The sequence below is a fragment of the Rhopalosiphum padi genome, chromosome 1 (genome assembly GCF_020882245.1).
Source record: "Rhopalosiphum padi isolate XX-2018 chromosome 1, ASM2088224v1, whole genome shotgun sequence".
NCBI classification, from domain to species: Eukaryota; Metazoa; Arthropoda; class Insecta; order Hemiptera; family Aphididae; genus Rhopalosiphum; species Rhopalosiphum padi.
In genome coordinates this window covers 12,934,010-12,951,300 of record NC_083597.1, presented here as the reverse complement: position 1 = coordinate 12,951,300, position 17,291 = coordinate 12,934,010, and the positions used below count along the sequence as shown (strand labels likewise).

General features: G+C 33.2%; 2 protein-coding genes across 3 annotated transcripts in view; one reads left to right on the top strand and one right to left on the bottom strand.

Annotated features, from left to right (window-relative positions):
- Positions 1-1,807: 1,807 nt before the first annotated feature.
- On the top strand, positions 1,808-11,651 carry LOC132918563 (nostrin). Its single transcript, XM_060979844.1, has 13 exons — positions 1,808-2,002; positions 4,913-5,015; positions 5,106-5,191; positions 5,333-5,583; positions 6,125-6,279; positions 6,346-6,434; positions 7,966-8,101; positions 8,218-8,385; positions 8,456-8,611; positions 9,470-9,625; positions 9,737-9,839; positions 11,146-11,268; positions 11,356-11,651. The coding sequence occupies exons 2-13, from the start codon at positions 4,926-4,928 to the stop codon at positions 11,460-11,462; spliced, it is 1,620 nt and encodes a 539-aa protein (XP_060835827.1). The 5' UTR covers positions 1,808-2,002; positions 4,913-4,925; the 3' UTR covers positions 11,463-11,651.
- Positions 11,465-17,291, bottom strand: part of LOC132918562 (neprilysin-2) — a 22,385-nt gene continuing 16,558 nt past the window's right edge. For both annotated transcript variants that reach the window (XM_060979842.1, XM_060979843.1), the window contains exons 4-12: positions 16,715-16,840; positions 16,340-16,585; positions 16,032-16,243; positions 15,484-15,875; positions 14,643-14,945; positions 14,456-14,552; positions 14,157-14,325; positions 13,374-13,624; positions 11,465-12,504 (exon numbers count right to left, since the gene is read on the bottom strand). In XM_060979842.1, coding sequence (XP_060835825.1) covers positions 12,163-12,504; positions 13,374-13,624; positions 14,157-14,325; positions 14,456-14,552; positions 14,643-14,945; positions 15,484-15,875; positions 16,032-16,243; positions 16,340-16,585; positions 16,715-16,840 — 2,138 coding nt within the window. In that variant the 3' untranslated portion in view covers positions 11,465-12,162. The remainder of the gene's footprint in view (positions 12,505-13,373; positions 13,625-14,156; positions 14,326-14,455; positions 14,553-14,642; positions 14,946-15,483; positions 15,876-16,031; positions 16,244-16,339; positions 16,586-16,714; positions 16,841-17,291) is intronic.

Below are 17,291 nucleotides of genomic sequence, written 5' to 3'. Positions count from 1 at the left end.
ATATAAATTTCGACCAATTGAAAGTGTAATTTTTCAAAATTTTTAGAATAAGTAGTTTTAAAATAATTTCTTATAATTATTAATAATGTAAAATTATTTAACTAATAAGTATTAGATAGGTAGGTACATTATACAACTGAAATTAAGCCATTTAACCAATGATTGGCTGAGTCATTCGAATGGGTTTCAAGACTGTTAAGAGTTGTGTTATCGTTTTTAAGTGATTGATATAATCACCCTATTAATATTGTAAATTGGACCAATGGACCAACGTTTTTTTTTCAAGCTTAATTCGTACTCAGTGTATATTTTATGAATGGTTGAATAAAAGTTCACGAGGATCAAACGAAAAGGGACGCTTAGTAATTTATCATATATAAGAAATGTCTCGTTTGACCACAGTTAAATATTTCAAAATAAAAAATCGAAAGCACACGACATTATCTTACTTTGCGTGTTTGACTGCCTATGCGAATTATCTTTAAAATAATTATAACTTTAAACGGTAACGTACAAATGATGCAACCTACATAATATTATATATTATGTACAATTGAATCCGGGACGGGGAAAAGGAACGGTCTTAAGTCCCATTTCTTTCTATAAACATTTTTTTTTTGCACACATATAATAGACATTGTGAATTTTCAAAACATAAAACAAAAAAATATTCATATTATCGTGATGAAAAACTTTTAAATTATAACTTCCTAATGAATTTTTATATTTGATCACAATAACAATAGGATAAAATATTTTGTAAATTAGTGAAAGTAGTAGCGTGAACAATGTGTGATATTTCCATGTAGCTAATTCAATTATTATAATTTATATCAGGTGTTTTTGACCTATTTGTGTGAGGTAAAAATATTTTATGATAATAATGTACACGAAGATTGTTCAAAATTAAATATTTCAACTTCAACCTTAATTTTTAATTCCTCATTTATTTACTGCAGGTTAAAAATACTCGTCGTCGATATCATAATATTATTGTACTGACATTTCCTGTGACGACGACCGTATTATAATATGACGCGTTTATATTTATATTTTTACTTCCGGCGGGGGAGAGGGACTGTTACTGCGTTGTTCCCGGGAAACAGTTAATTGATTCAGATGGCGAGTTGTGTAAAATAAAATATATAGCGACTAGCGAGGCATATATGAGGTGTCGTGGTGATCTGGGGAGGCATGACGAGTGTAACTTTATATTATAAAATAATGATGAAGCGGTCTAGTCGAGTGAGATAGACAATTGGGTTACAGTAATTATTTTGAAAAAAAAAATTAATTTCAAAAGCACCGAAATTTGAAGGCTTGTCGAAACCCCTCCCCCCCAAACTCTTAATAATTAACAAAAAAAAAAAAACAATTAATTCAATATTGTGTAAGTTGAATAAACAGCAAACACAAAAATTATGAAACAAATTTGGGCAGTATAATTAGAATAGCCAAACACACACCCACACAAACAAGGCTTATCACGTGGTAGTGCCAAACATATAGACATAATATAGACGCTCACAATATCTCACATATATATATAATATATGTATGTGTTATATTATTTTTGTGTTGTTTATAAAATGACGGCGGCGCGTCGGGTGAGCGTGTGTGCGTGTGTGTGTGTGTGTAGGGAAGGGGGGGGGAGAGTGCGCGGAAGGCTGCGTGCGGCCACATAATAATACCGCGCGAGTGCGTGCGCTCCGGGCCCCTCTCCGTCGTCCACCAACCCGACCGCACTTCCGCTCCAACACCGCCACTGCCGCCGAACGGGTTCTCCTACGTGGAAAACGATCGTCAAGTGGTCCGCCGTGCCGAGGCGATGTTCAGTTTTAGTACACCGCGAACAGCAGGTTACCGTGCCGGCGACATGTGCGCGTCTCGACGGTCGTCCGCCCGCTCGTGAAAAACCGCCCGACGACGACGTCCCGGATTTCCTGCGATTTTCCCATACCCCGTTCCGGCCGTGGTCGTGATCTTCAATCGGACCGTTAGGGTAAGAAACGATTACGAGACAATAATATACCGTCGTTACGCACTACCTATATTATGACACATTATATATTATTATGAGATTATATTTTGTTTTCGATCGCGTAATATTGGATGATGGTTATTTTACTATGCGGACGATTTTCGATTTGATATCGAACGATAGTACCTAATATATAATAATAATATCATAACCCTACTTAGTAGGTAACTAAAACAGTCGCGATAGGAGTTAATATAATACCGATCGAGAGTGATGTCGGTCGTCGTCGAAAATGCAGCGATTACCCATTTACCCATATATGATTACGAAAAAATCATAAAATACACGAGATAAGAGAGATTGCGATGGGCATGATCTGCGGGTGCAAAAATTATTTTCGATATCTCGCGTTTTGTTCGTGCTGCTGGTAATTGCACAGTATTTTTCAGAGAGGTATTAATCCGATTTTATTTCGATTTCACACGATCGTGTTTTTATAGCGTCAATAATATTATTTACAACGCTGTATGCAAACGACGTCCCATCATGACATACATTTTTATACTCGTGATTTCACACCGATTTTATTTGGCAACAGGTAATAATAATGTTTCGATAAAATAAGTGTGTACACTATTATATCGACAACACGCGATGTATACCATCGCGTTACTCGTACAAGAATAATGTATATAATATACAATACCGTCGCTATTATAGATTCATACGCAATACCCACGATAGTCAATAGGTGTCTAATTAAATAATGATTTTTATTTTATTTTCGTTCTGAACGTCATCATATCACGCCGAGTTCATTATATTTTTATCACATGAAATTACACGTGTCACGGGGCTTAAATCAATTATCGTTCGTCCGAACAATTTGATATATTAATTATTATACGTGTTTGATTAGCAATAGGTTGTTGTTAATCATATTTGTATTTCTATTACTAATTACTATGGTGCACTGTGCACTGTCATTGTCAGTCTTATTAGACTCATACATATTATTATAATGCCGTTTACATAAATGTTTTTGTAGGCATTATTTCAAATCGAAAATCGTATTGTTGAGAACGTCTTGCACGCGCGTTTATTATTACCACATAAAACAAAGAAATTTCAAAATTACCAAATTACCGCTCGTAGTTTTGTGGTTTTTAATGCACGTAATTTTATGGTCGTACAGCTCTATTCTATAGATCAATAGAGAAGAGTATAGTTCACATAGAGTGAAGCGATTATTACGTGACCATTAGGTACGTTAAAATATACTCTGTACGGCGATTTTGTGATTTTTTCACTCGGGACTTGGTTATATTTGTCGATGATCATCGTACGAAGTATATTTTACACGTGCAGAAGCTGAATTATATACCCCACGATGTTTGAATATTTTTCCGTGGCGGGGATTGATATATATATATTATAATATGTACCATGTACATATATTTACACATACACACACACACTTATAAATAAAACGAGAAAACTAACTACTCCACACACACACAAAAAAAAAAAAAAATAATGTGTACAATGCACATCTGTTATAATTTTAATTTATACTTTTTTAATCGATTTATTAAAAAAAAACTTAAATCTGTTTTTGTCGTCATAGAAAAGTCACGACCAATATAATACATACGTATTATACTATTAATTCGTTTAAAGCTTATGAAACACTTGACAACAAGATGTTACGGTCGATGAAAAATGTTAATTTATTTTTCACGGATAATTTGTGTTTCGTTACTAGGTATACGATTCTGTATAGTAGCTCGGATGTTTGTTGTTTTCAAGCCATAGTTGTAATGTTAAAGGTTAATTATAACTGGGTCTGCTTAACTACCCATTTAATAGATTCACGTAGGTACTCGAAAATTCGATAACAGTAGTAATTATCACTCGTACTGCAAACGAATTTCGTTTTGATGAAATTCAATTTAAAATTTTAAAGAACTTTATTGTTTTGATAAATAGAAAAAAAAAATTTAATTATATAATATCATGTTTTTGCATAACAAGTTATGAATTATTTTTATAATTGCAATTATAAACGTTCTGTCGAAGAACCTCGAATGTGGAAACTGTTTAAACGATTTTTTACGCACTAGTTTCGAAGGTCTTATTATTATTGAAGCAAAAATCTTTTCAAGTGAAAAAAATACATTTATATTATACTTTAAGAGTAAATAGCAAAAAAAAAAATAGACATTTTTATGCACTATACATGTCTACAGTTTTTTTCTATTCGAAGTACCTATACTCGGTATTGTTTCTGAAATGTCACGGAAACAGGTTTTCCAGATATGAAGCCCATTATTGTCAGTATAGGCTGAATTATAGTAATCAGACTTCGTATTGATGTGCGAGAAAATTTCTCTTTAAAATGCCGAGGTGAATGTGCTACATCTCGCCGCAGCAATACATTAGGTATATGTTGTGTATTTATAGCGTGTAGTGGTCGCAGAATATAATCCGTAGTTCTGCCGATTAATAGAGCGTGCTAAAATCCATTAATTACAGAATTATTCTTTACGGTAGAAAATAATGCTTTTGATAAGTACTAAATCAATTATTTCATTAAAAAAAAAGAAGCATTATGTGCGGCGTTGTTAACAACTCAGAGAAAGCAGATGGCCTTGTTCGGATGTATCTTGATGTGGCCAGAGTGGACATTACTTTCAAAACAACTAGACCTAAATCGGCGGCTCTTTGAGGGTTCTACAATAGCTGAGTGCCCGGCCCAACCGGTTTCGTCTATTGACAAAAATAAATTTTACTTTTTCAATTTTTATGCGTGCACACCATACGCTATGTGCAATATACATATACGCATAATATTCTTATATTCTTATTAGAAAGCGGAATCCGACTTGTTGCAATATTATAATTATATTTGTACATTTTCCATTTTTGCAGACATACTGTCGCAATGAGTACAGATAAACCACGAAGCCTGTCCGGTAGCAGGAAGGGCAAATTGAGGTATACGCTCAGAGGAGGATTCGACTTCGATACTATGGTAAGTCTGTGGGCAAGACAACCTCGAAACACACCCACCTGGGGACGCCCATGGAGAGTGGGCAGTGGTTTAATTGACTAAATATTTTAGGGCCATTCAAGATATCACGAACTGCGTAAATTTGTTAAAAAGGGCAATGACTTTTGCAAGGAACTTGGAAACATTATGCAAGAAAGGTAAACAACACACTTGATAAGGAGTGTCGTATTGTATTTATTGTATACCATATATATTATAGTAAAGTATACGATTGTTTTCGGTTGTTATTTTTTGCTTATATAATATAATTTATAATATTTTTTTGCAACACAATTTAGAGTGGAACTCGAGTTGCATTATGCAAAAACAATGTCTAAGCTTTCCGTGAAACTTATGAAAGCTGCACAAAAAGGTATCGGCTCCATACAAAAAGCTTGGCTAGTGATTGGAAAAGAGATGGAAACCGATGGTCAAGCACATCGTTGTATTGCTAATTCATTGGAGGACGACATAGTTAAACCACTTAAGAATTTGCAAGAAACACACTGTAGAATAAAAAAAACAGTTGAATGTAATGTCAGCAAAACCAGTAAGTATAATGGAGAAGTAAATAGTAAATACGTATATCGGTATAGTAATATGGGTAATAAATTACTAAATAACTATTTATAATCGTTCGTAATAAGTAGATATACCTCTACAACATCATTTCTGTATATTAAATTTTCAAATTAATATACAAAACAACTTATACTATATCTTATATAGGTACTCTTAATATTAGCGATTGCATTTAAATTAGCTTAAATTTTCTTAATTTTGTTTTAATAATATATTTTATATCAGGTTTTGTCTTCATCTAAACATAATTTAAAATGTATTTTAATTAATCACTATTTTTTTTCTATATTGAGATATTATGTTTGTTATTTGTTTAAAGTATTATGTTAATGAAGTATATTTATATATACTTTATATATTTGAATATTTTTATTAGAAATTCTAGTGGTTAATAAAAAAAAAATCATTATAAAAAAAAGTTGTAAAATAGACGATTTAATATTATATTAACAATAAGTTTGTAATGAAAATATATACATATTAGACATTAATAAGTTTTAAATTATTAGAAAAATGTATGAACAAATGGAGAACCGATGAGCGAAGAAGTAAAAAAGAAAGTTTTACGGTGGCTAGAGAAAATGAAAAAGTTCAAGACATGACAAGTGATGCTTCTTATTCGATCCTTACAAGTAATGCGAATTTGGCCAAAGATGCTACTAAAGTAATTGTTTAGCTTTATATTATTTATTATACACCAAAATAATTAAAGCAAGTTATTTTTTTCTAGTTGGAAAATAAAAAAAGAAAATTGGAAGAGTCTGTAAAAAAAAGCTACACAGAATATTATACGTATTGTGTTCGAACAGCCAGAGCCAAGTGAGAATAATAAATTTAACTTAAAAACATTTTTTTTTGCGAGTTCTGATAAAACTACATTTTTTCATACAAAAATTTGAATTATTTTTCGATTCTGAGGGAAGTAAAAACACTATTGGTTTTACAATGATGTGTATTTTTTAATTTTTAAATTGTCGTGTCTATTATATTTTAGAGCGGTAAATTTGCTCCAATTTCTATTCAACACGGATTGTAGTTTTTGACTTCATATTCTTCCTATTAGCGGAAGGTTTAGAGGGGGTTTAGGAAAGTTTAGAAAAATCTTAGTAAGTTTATTAATGGTTGGGAAAAATTTGCTTAAAAAATAGCGGTAAAAAGGTGATATTATAAATTATAATTTATGAAACTCTAGCTTTTAATAATAGACATTTTGTTTCTTATTTTAATTTAAAAATGCCATAAGCTATCCTTAGGAATATTTATTGACCTATCCGTCTTCGCTCAGAATCATATTTTCGTGTATAATAATATATCATTAATTACAAATTTGACACATCCATTACAGTAAGTGAACTACTTAATTACGAGTAGTATACATCATTCATCTAAGTACCTATACATTCTAAAAGTCTAAATCCATACAGTACAGCAGAAGCGAATTCTCAGTTTTACTATAGTAATTATTTTTATTTTATTACTTTATGTGATTGTAATTTGTAATTTATGTTCTTAATTTTATACTCCAAAGTAGAACATTAAAAAAATTAATACATACCAATGTAGAAAGTGTAGTTTTATATAAGAGTTGATATTGTAATTACTAAAAGTACACGGATGGTGCATGCTCATCATGCTCATCGTCAGAGAAGATAATCACTAATGATTTTGGGACTCTCAGGTTTTCGCCAAAGTGACCTTCGATCATTATTTCCACCATGTCCCTTTTTGAACAAATCTTATTTCCACTAAAAAAAATCAATATATTATTTTAAATATTTATAAGAGATTCCCTATTTTTTACTATTATTTAGTATTAGCATTAATAATGTGTTTACATTTTTATACTTTTAATGTAATTGTATTATATAATTTAATATATTTTGATGCTAAACTAGTGATGTTTATAGTATTTAATATTTATATTGTATAACATTTATACGTTATTAATTTAAAGAGCTTTTTTTTTTAACTTTTACCGTTCTATTATACTAGTAGTTAATACGCTGTATATTAAATATAAATCCAGCTAATAGCATTTACGTTTGGAAATACACTTACAAAATTATACTGCTTGATATGATTGATACTGGGTGAGGTAAGACGAGGTGAAGTGAGGCATGTTTATCGTAATCGTGATGATTTGATGGATTTAGGTTCAGGGGTTCTCAAAAAATACCTAAAATAATTTGTTAATTATTTTTGTCGGAAATCGAAAATTAGAATATAAACTTTGCAGAAAACAGAAACCGCGAAACAGTCATAAATCGTGACCCTTAAGCAAAAATAGTGAGGCCCGTGGTTTTTTATGTATTTAATGATAAATAAATTACCGTATAAATACTACTTGCAGGCTCGAATGGGAAATGTCTGTAAATGACGCAGAAAAAAATTTCATGGCATTAGAGGAAGAACGTTTGCTGAGGTTAAAGGAATACGCTCACCACGTGTCGCAGACGTACCAACAGTTTGTTCCAAAAATTTCGCAGGTAACAAGAACGGAAATACTTCTTATAACTTTTTCACCTACCCATAATAATATACTTATCTTCTCAATTGAATCGTATACATACGATAACTATATAACTGCCTCGTTGTGTTCTAGCTATCGTCCCGACTCTCCGAACCGACATACGAATGCGACGTGTCGCAAGATTTTACAATCATCACAGACACGGTGAACCGATACGACGAAGATTTGAGCGTCCAAGTGCTGCCCGACTTTTATCCGGAACACACGAACCTGGCCATGAACAAAAAAAGAAGAATATCCGTAAGCAACATTTTACACAAATTTTCCGATAACAATATTAATCAAGTTTTGTCATGATATAATATTATAGGCGTTAACGAAAATACTGCAGCTGGTCAGACAGGATCTGGACCGAGAGCGACGCAGTAAAAAAGGCTTGGATACGCTGGCCAACGCGATGCACCACAACGCTTCCGGTCTGAAACACGACGACTCGCACAAAAATATCTATGAAAAACTTCACCACGTTAGTTTGGACCACAATTATTTAATACGTAAACATTGTCCTTATTGGGACCTACCCGAGGGCGGACGTCCGACACACCTTTCCACAAATTGGCGGCACATTCTATTGCGAGTTACAACTGGATCTTCCTTATTCGGAAACGAATAATATACAGGATGATTCACTAAGCATGCTCACTCAATAGTTTTTCGTTAAATAATGAATTATTTCAAATTATTAATTTTGGTATTCTTTAGTATACGTAATTAAAGACCATATTTCCGATCAATTAGATTTTTTTTTTATAGAATTTAAGAAGTGTCTTACACTTGAATTATACCATTTATAATATGTTGATTGATTAATATTAATTACACAAATTTTCGTCTTAGCTCATCATATCTTCCAAACATTCTTAATTAAACATCACAACAATTATTTGTTCAAATTTCGATTAAGATTGGCACATAATTTTTAAAAAATATATCCGATTAATAATTTATACTAGGAAAAAATGGTATTAGAAAAAATAAGTTGTTGTCGTAGTCTCTTTAAACCGTCAAATTGTGTACTTGAAAACATGACTCTTAGGTATATTTAAAAGTCCCAAAAATCTGAATTTGAATAAATTGGTTAAAAAAAAAAAAACGATGCGAGGTTGATCGCCGCGCTCTGTAAATCACCCCGTATAATATCATGAAAAAACCACACCAGTCGTCGTTTAAATAATCTTTTTTTAAGTCATTATATATATCTAGCTTTAGCCACCGTCGATTAGTGGCGGGCACGAGTGTGTAGACAGCAGTAAACAACGCCACACCCAACGCCTATAAAAATAATAATTATAACGATAATGTGTCATGCGCACTTTGTTTTCAGACGAATTTAATGATACTGTACTTGGAAGCGGTCAATTATAAAGTAGTTACGGCTCTGGCGACTCTAGAAGGTCACCCGCCGGCCGTGTCCAACACGTTCTCACAGCACATCGAGACGACCAGAGATAAAAACGGACATCAGATGTCCGTGCTCAAAGTACGTATATACACGCAGCATAGGTACCTACCTCAACCGTGGTCGTGACCAGAATTGTCGTCACGGGCCCTCTCGTAACGCGCCGATGATTTATTTGTCCGTATTATTCAGATGCCCGCGTCGGTGTGCCAGAAGTTGACGTCCACAGCGCCCATCGACGTCCTGCACGAGTCCATGTGGTCGGACCGGGGATCCGCGGACGGCACAGATATCGGTGGGCAATTATTATTGTGTCGCCTTTACGATATGAATCTCACCGACGGATCGTCAAAGGCTCGTTGCCCTATTTGTTCGAACGGACGTAATGCGACGGTCGATAGCAAAAATCCGTTCGTTGGAAATTTTTAGGAAAACCGTACAGTGCACGTATATGCCCGTCGTGTTATACACGCATACGATGGAAACGTGTTTAGTAGTCTCACGTATTTGTGCCATAAATAATTATGAATTATTTTTTAACACAGCTGATTTATATTTCCGTGTTATTGCTATTATAATAATCGTTGGTTCACCGTTTTATTATTTTATTCGCTCGCTATCAATTTTTCACGTGTATTATGTTTCGTAGTGAAAAACGTTAGCTTTTAAAAAAAAAAAAAAAACAAAAAAAAACACGTATTCGTGTACCTACCCCTGAAATGTATTTTTTATAGTTATAATACTTTAAAGGATTATTATCATAATACTAGATTACGCACCATTTTCCAAAATCACCTAAGTATGAAGACTCATCATCAGTTTAAACAGATTAATCGCATGGCGATTCAATGAGACAGAAGTAAAATTTAATGGTTTTAGACAGTTTTAGTTATAATTCAGTGTCCGAGTAAAATAATTATTGATGAAAATTTTAAATTATTGTCGATAAGTAATGAACATTTATAATTTTATTTTAAAAGCAGTTTATGGCAAATGTATTCTCAAGAAAAAAAATACATAAATCCAAGTATAACATGGATACATACGATTGATATACTCCTGCATGCATTATCATTATACTTGATATTTTTTCAACTCAGATACACAAAAAAGTTAAAAACAAATTTGAAATATTTTGTTCATTTTGAAACCAGAAGTATATTTTTTTCAACTATTATAGACAAAAATAATTGCTCATTTATTTATGCAAAAGTTAGATGAGATTTATTTAAAAGTAGTTATTTTCTAAACTACATAATATGATTCAATACGTCTTCCTTAATCTTATGAACATAACATCTGTATAGATTAGGTTATAGCTGTTAATGATTAGGTGATAACCATGTACCACGATGCCTGCAATCATATTATTATGTCTTATCAAATGTTTTTAAATACAATTTCAATTAAACTATGGTCGATTGATTAAAAAATACGAAATAAATATTTGATTATTATAATATAATACGTATAGGTATCATCTTTGTATTAAAAATGTTGACGATTCGTAGGTTAGATTCGAATAATTTATATTTATAATATTATGTAGTATTCATTGTTATTCTATAGATACAGTACTAATTACGAGAATTTGTTTGTAGATGATTTCTCTAGCGACGAAGACGATGCTGACGACGATGACGACGAAAACATAAAAAGTCCTCGTTGTAAGGCTCTCTACCAGTATTCAGCGAAATTGAACGATGAATTAAGTTTAGAACCAGGTAAGTCGAATTTTCATCGATTTGGTCTATATCTGTGTTTGCGGATTAACGAATAAACTGTCAATTTATATTATTTATTTGTTTTAGGCGACGTTATACACATCCACAGCAAAAAGTCCGACGGCTGGTGGTTAGGAGACCTGAGGGGCGCTATCGGAGTATTTCCAGCTACATACGTTGTAGAAATCGACTGAAATGTGTTTAAAATATTTATTTTGTATATAATTATAAGTTTACCAAAGATTATTAGAACCTAACAAATCACACACAGTTTATAACATACCTTATATACAATTTTTGTTAACGTTTAAGTATTAAAACTTAAAAGTATAATCTTATATAGGTATTGATTACAAAAATAAAACATTTTCTTAATTTTGTAATTTTTTTTTGTTATTGTTAAATCATAAAAAAAAAATGTCACATGTTATTTATTATATACTCATGTTGTAGACTGTAGATACTTAAACTATGTCGTACGTTTTAAAAACAATAATAATAATAATAATACAATACCACGATAATAATAATAATAATAATAATAATAATAAAATATTGTATATAAATAAATTACCACAGATAAAGCTCGAGGGAGGATTATGATGGGCCAGTGGTCAGGGAGGGCGATCTGCGGGAGGGAAGATTTAAATCGTCAACGGGAATGTTTTTTGAGTGACGAATGTGGGAGTGGGACGATTCAAGGGACTGGTTTGATCGTATTCGAGTATATTATAATATTTTACACCTATACAACAATATTTTTGTAATGATATAAGGCGCACGCGCGACGAGATTTTTTTATCACACATAAATTATAATATTATTATTATTTCACACCTATAAAAATAATAACAATAATGATAATGATATGTGCACGGTCGGGCGGTGGTCATCTCACCACACTTGGCACTTCTTGACCGGGTTCATGTTGGAGCCTAGCGGACACCGGAAGTCGTTGCTGAAGTCTTCCAGGTTGGAGAACGGGCCGATGATCCGGAAACGGCCTGGCGAGTGGAAGCCGGTAGTGATGCGGTTCTTGAGTGTTTCCGGCCTGTACTTGGAGCACCACACGTTGGCGGCACTCACCCAGAACATCTGTTGCGGTGTGTAGTCCTGGAGCCCCGGAAGTCGAGGTTCGACGCCGTGTCGTTTGGTCCACACGTTGTACGCGTAGTACGCCTCTTTCACGCCACCGTTGTCCGCGATGTTCTCACCCTGCGTGTTGATGCCGTTCAACTGCGGAAAACAAATCGTTATGAGTTAAGTCATAGACGTGACAATGGTAGCGGTGGTTGAGATCCACGGGTTTTAATAACGAAATGTCCGCTGGTATAGTGAAATTCACAGAAATGTTCTACAAAAATCTGTCTACATAGGCGAAATATTTTTATAAATAAATTTCATCGATATTATTGGAAATATTCAGTGACGATCGGATTAAAATAAGCTTAAAATACTTAAATTATGTCGTACGTTTTAAAAACATAAGTCTTCTGGCGATTCGCGACTGCTGAAAAGGGATCGCGATGTACCAAAGACAATACGATAAATATTATAATGCGTTTTACTTTATACGGTTTGAGTATACATTTATAACCGCAAATTATGGGCAACAATAAGACAATTAGTGCTGCTTTGGTCTATTAATATAACATACATTATAAATTGATGTTACGAACGGTATAGTATAATATTTTTTACGCACTAAAACAATATCGGCCGGTATATCGTTATTTTCGATAAGATGTATTATGTAATTGATTACACGCGCGTTTATTGTAGTCCGCAGTTTTAAATTTATTAAAATATTATATTTTCAACCACCACCAACCACGTTAAATTGAACGACATTGACGACAATTTGGTGCAGTTTTATAGGTATACATATAATTTTATACGAAGGAAATCATTTAACAGTATTCTTTCCGAACGAGTAACACAATCGCTCGGCGGAATCGATTATAATGGCAACCATTCGAATTTTGAACATTTTATTGGCATTCGAAATTCAAGAAAAATTGGATTTTAAACGAACGATAAATTCAACCTCGAAATTAATCCGCGTAAAACGTCGTCTTAAGAAACTTATTTTATTATACACACACCTTGAGACCGACTTCATGAGCCGTGTAATTTCCATACTGTCTGATGATGCACGTCGCCTTTTCCAAGTAGCGTTTCTTCGTCTCCTCCGCCCACCAGTCCACCAGATTACCCTGCTTATCGAACTGTCTGCCTTGATCATCAAAACCGTGGGTGATCTCGTGACCAATTACAAATCCAATGGCGCCGTAATTCATGTATCGAGGACGATCGCTGGAGAAGAACGCACCTTGCAAGATACCAGCGGGAAACTCTGAACATTTAAAATCACTTATATTATTTATGAACCGTGGATGTATAATAATTGCAATATTTATGTTGTAGGTATTGTAATTTCAATTTAACTATTATAGCTCTGTGAAAACCTCTCTTTAAAAGTATTCAAGTAAACGTCCATAATAATCATTATTTAAAAAAAAATATATCGCATATATATATATATATTAATAAATATAATATATTCATTTTTGATTTTGATTTCACAAAATATTGTGTTGAGCGGAAAAATAAAATGAATGAGCTCCTTAGCGATCTCGTTTAAAGTTACAAAAAAACAATTTGATATAATATTACGTTGTTCCCAAATAAGGCAATAAGTCATCCAAAATATTAGGATGAGCGTAGAAAATAATTGTTTGATGACCACTAAATGTTGTTATTTTATTTAAAATGGCTAATTTCTACACCTGCAGATTTGAATTTTCAATAATAATTACCCAATACGTTTTTACATTGAAAATAACTATCAAGATGCACATAGAATATTATATTTTAATATTACTTACGGATACTGTTTTCAATAGCACTATAAAATGCATTTACAATTGCTGTTTTACTGTGAGTAATCCAATCCGATTTGTTAACAGGTTGCCTTAATTTCGAAAAGCTATAGTCGGTGCCAAATTTAGTCAAATTTAATACTGATGTGTAATAGTCATTATCGTTGACTTCGAGCTAAGAAAAAAAAAAACAATAACATACAATTATTAACCAAATGATCATAACAAAAACAATTTTTTAAATGTATCATATATATCGTATAAAATATAAATGCGTTCTAGTTATGTCTTATATAATTTATTACATTTTCATAAAACGCATTCAATTTGCTGTCGTCCAATAATTCATCCGGATATGCAATGTGACTGGTCATTGACTTTGCTTTGTCTATAGCGTTTTTCCTGTAGTGAAAAAAATGAAAATAATAATGTCATCATTTTTATTATAGAAATCTATGCTGCAGCGTATATTAGCTGAAAGCGGAACTTTACCTTGTTTCGTCATCCATCCAATCAATTGACGATAATATTTTGTACATCTCCTCTCTGATACCGTTCACCATTTCTAAAGCGTTCTTTTTAGCGTTTTCGTCGAAGTACCGTCTTACGTACAACGATCCGATGGCCAATGAGAAACTTCCGGAACTTATATCCACACATTCCTTCCATCTGGGTTCTCTTTCGGTCCTGCCCGATAGCTCGGTACTGTACTCCAACTGTCTTTTTCTCATTTCTTCAGTCAGATAGCTGACGGACGCCGCAGCAGCTCTCCAAATCACGTAATTTGCTTGGATCCTGGCGACAAAATACAATTTATTAAAGATTGTTTCGACGTGTTTCATCTGCGTTAATAAGGGGTTTACATAGGCAACTTCAGTGACGTTTGAGCAAAATATATTTTATACCATTGATTATAATATAATTCAATATTATGTAATTACGTTACGGAATTGATATGAAAAATTAATTTAGAACAATTTGGCACAGATCATACTGCTTTCATTATAAAATCGAATGAAGATAATATTTATAGCATTTATTTTAGGTATCAAAAATTGATTTTTTTAACAGCTGTAACATTTTTTGTTATTTTAAAAACTACGTAAATGTCGTTGTAAGTATCTAAAAAATTGATCAGCCGTTATAGTCGTTACACATATTTCCTTTCCTATTATTTAACCACATTAATAGAACGAGTAATTTATTTTCTCAGAGTACTTTTCTATAAAATACGACACGAAGATATAACGTCCTCTTGTAAATGTATTTCATATTACACCGTACAACAATGTAGAAAACGGTCTAAATCCGTACTTGTTCGAATAATTTTTACCTCTTGGGCGTGTTGCTGAGTAGAGCTTCGAGGTCTGACAAGTATTTTGGCGAGTTTACAATTATGATGTCGTCCTGCCGTATGGTCAGCGGGTTCAACAGTTTGTTCAGGTACTCTTGCCACGGTATGCTCGGGAACTTTTGTTGTAGATCCGCGATTTTCATCGGGTTGTACAGCTTGGCGGCGTCCCGGCGCTCTTCCAGCGGCAGCGATATCTTCGCCAATCCTATCTCAAAGTCCAGCGACTCCCTCAGCTCCTTGGTGGCCCTCTGCCGGTCAGCGCCGAACAGCACCGCGATGTCTACCATGTACTTGTAGTACGCGGCCACGATTTTTTCGTCGGTGCCTTTAACCAGGTATTCCCGGCTGAGTCCCAGCGACGCTTGGTCCAGCTGAAATGTGCATCGGACGCAAAAACAAAAATACCCGTTAAACGAATTATTACACACAATATTTAGACGTAACGATAATAATTGTTTTTTTTTTTTTTTTTTGTATGTCAAATAACAACATCATATTGTATCGTGTATAATATTATATCAGCTCACGTCAATAGCTCTCGTTGTGGTGTTTTTTAAATCTGTGCTGATGGAGAAGTCGATGAAGTAGTCTACGCTGTAGCCCGCCACTCTGAACTTGTACACGCTGTCCTTCCACGTGAAATCGGCATCGTTCCATTTCTCGGCTTCCAGTACGGGCCATCCGCCCAGGCTTTTTAACATTTCCTTAATAGGTCCCAAGCCAACTTTTTCGATTTTTTCTGTGGAAAAAAAATGTATAGTAATTATATGATTATATATAATATATATACGTGTTTTGGCGATGACTGTATATAATTATTGAAGTTCGATCTTACCTTTGTCCATGCACGATTTGTACAATAATTTCGCCATTTTGAACGGTTTCTGTTCGTTCGGTTGAATGGGTTCGGTGATGATTATTCGAAGCTTGTTCAACAGCGAATCGCTAATCGCGCTGAATGTGGTTTGCGACGTTTTATCGTCGTCGATGATAGTTTCCTTTATAAAATTACCACACGCGAACTGATAGAAATCATCACAAGGATCTACTGATGTATCCATGTTGTTGATTACGGAAGCCGCTACATAACGTTAAACAGTTTTAGTATCATATAAATCACACAGAGATATAATTGTCAATTAAACATTATAAAACATTTTATTCGATTTAAATCAGTAATCGATAGATTCGCGTAAAGAATGATGCTTACCGGCTTTAACACAACCAGCGGTGAGACAAATGTTATCTTTTTCGTATTCTCTGTTTTGGAAAAGACTTCTACCTCGCGATTTGCCAATCAAACCATTGTTTTCAGCTGATATCGACGGGAGACTCTCTGTGGACGTATACAATCGGTTAAAAATTATCATTATATACCTTATATATTATTATGATATATACTGTAATACTAATTAATAATATTAATCATTACAATACGTATAAATAAATATAAATATGCAACGTGAACAGTATAATTATACTGAATAGTCGACTTAACGTTGTAAACTATTTAAGTACTGATCATATTTTTAGAATATTACAAAGTAATAACTAAATCACAGTATAATTATGTATAGTCACCATTAAATAAATCGTTGTTTTTTTCACATAATATATAATTACTTCTACCTATATAGTATAATATACGTATAGTTGCGATAAACTGTAATACGTGAGCACCATTAAGAAAGATACTATACTAACGTCCAACTGGCTCTCACTTTGATATAATTTTCGATCAATTAGTTGAAAAAGTATATAAACACGACATGTATACTTCACATGAC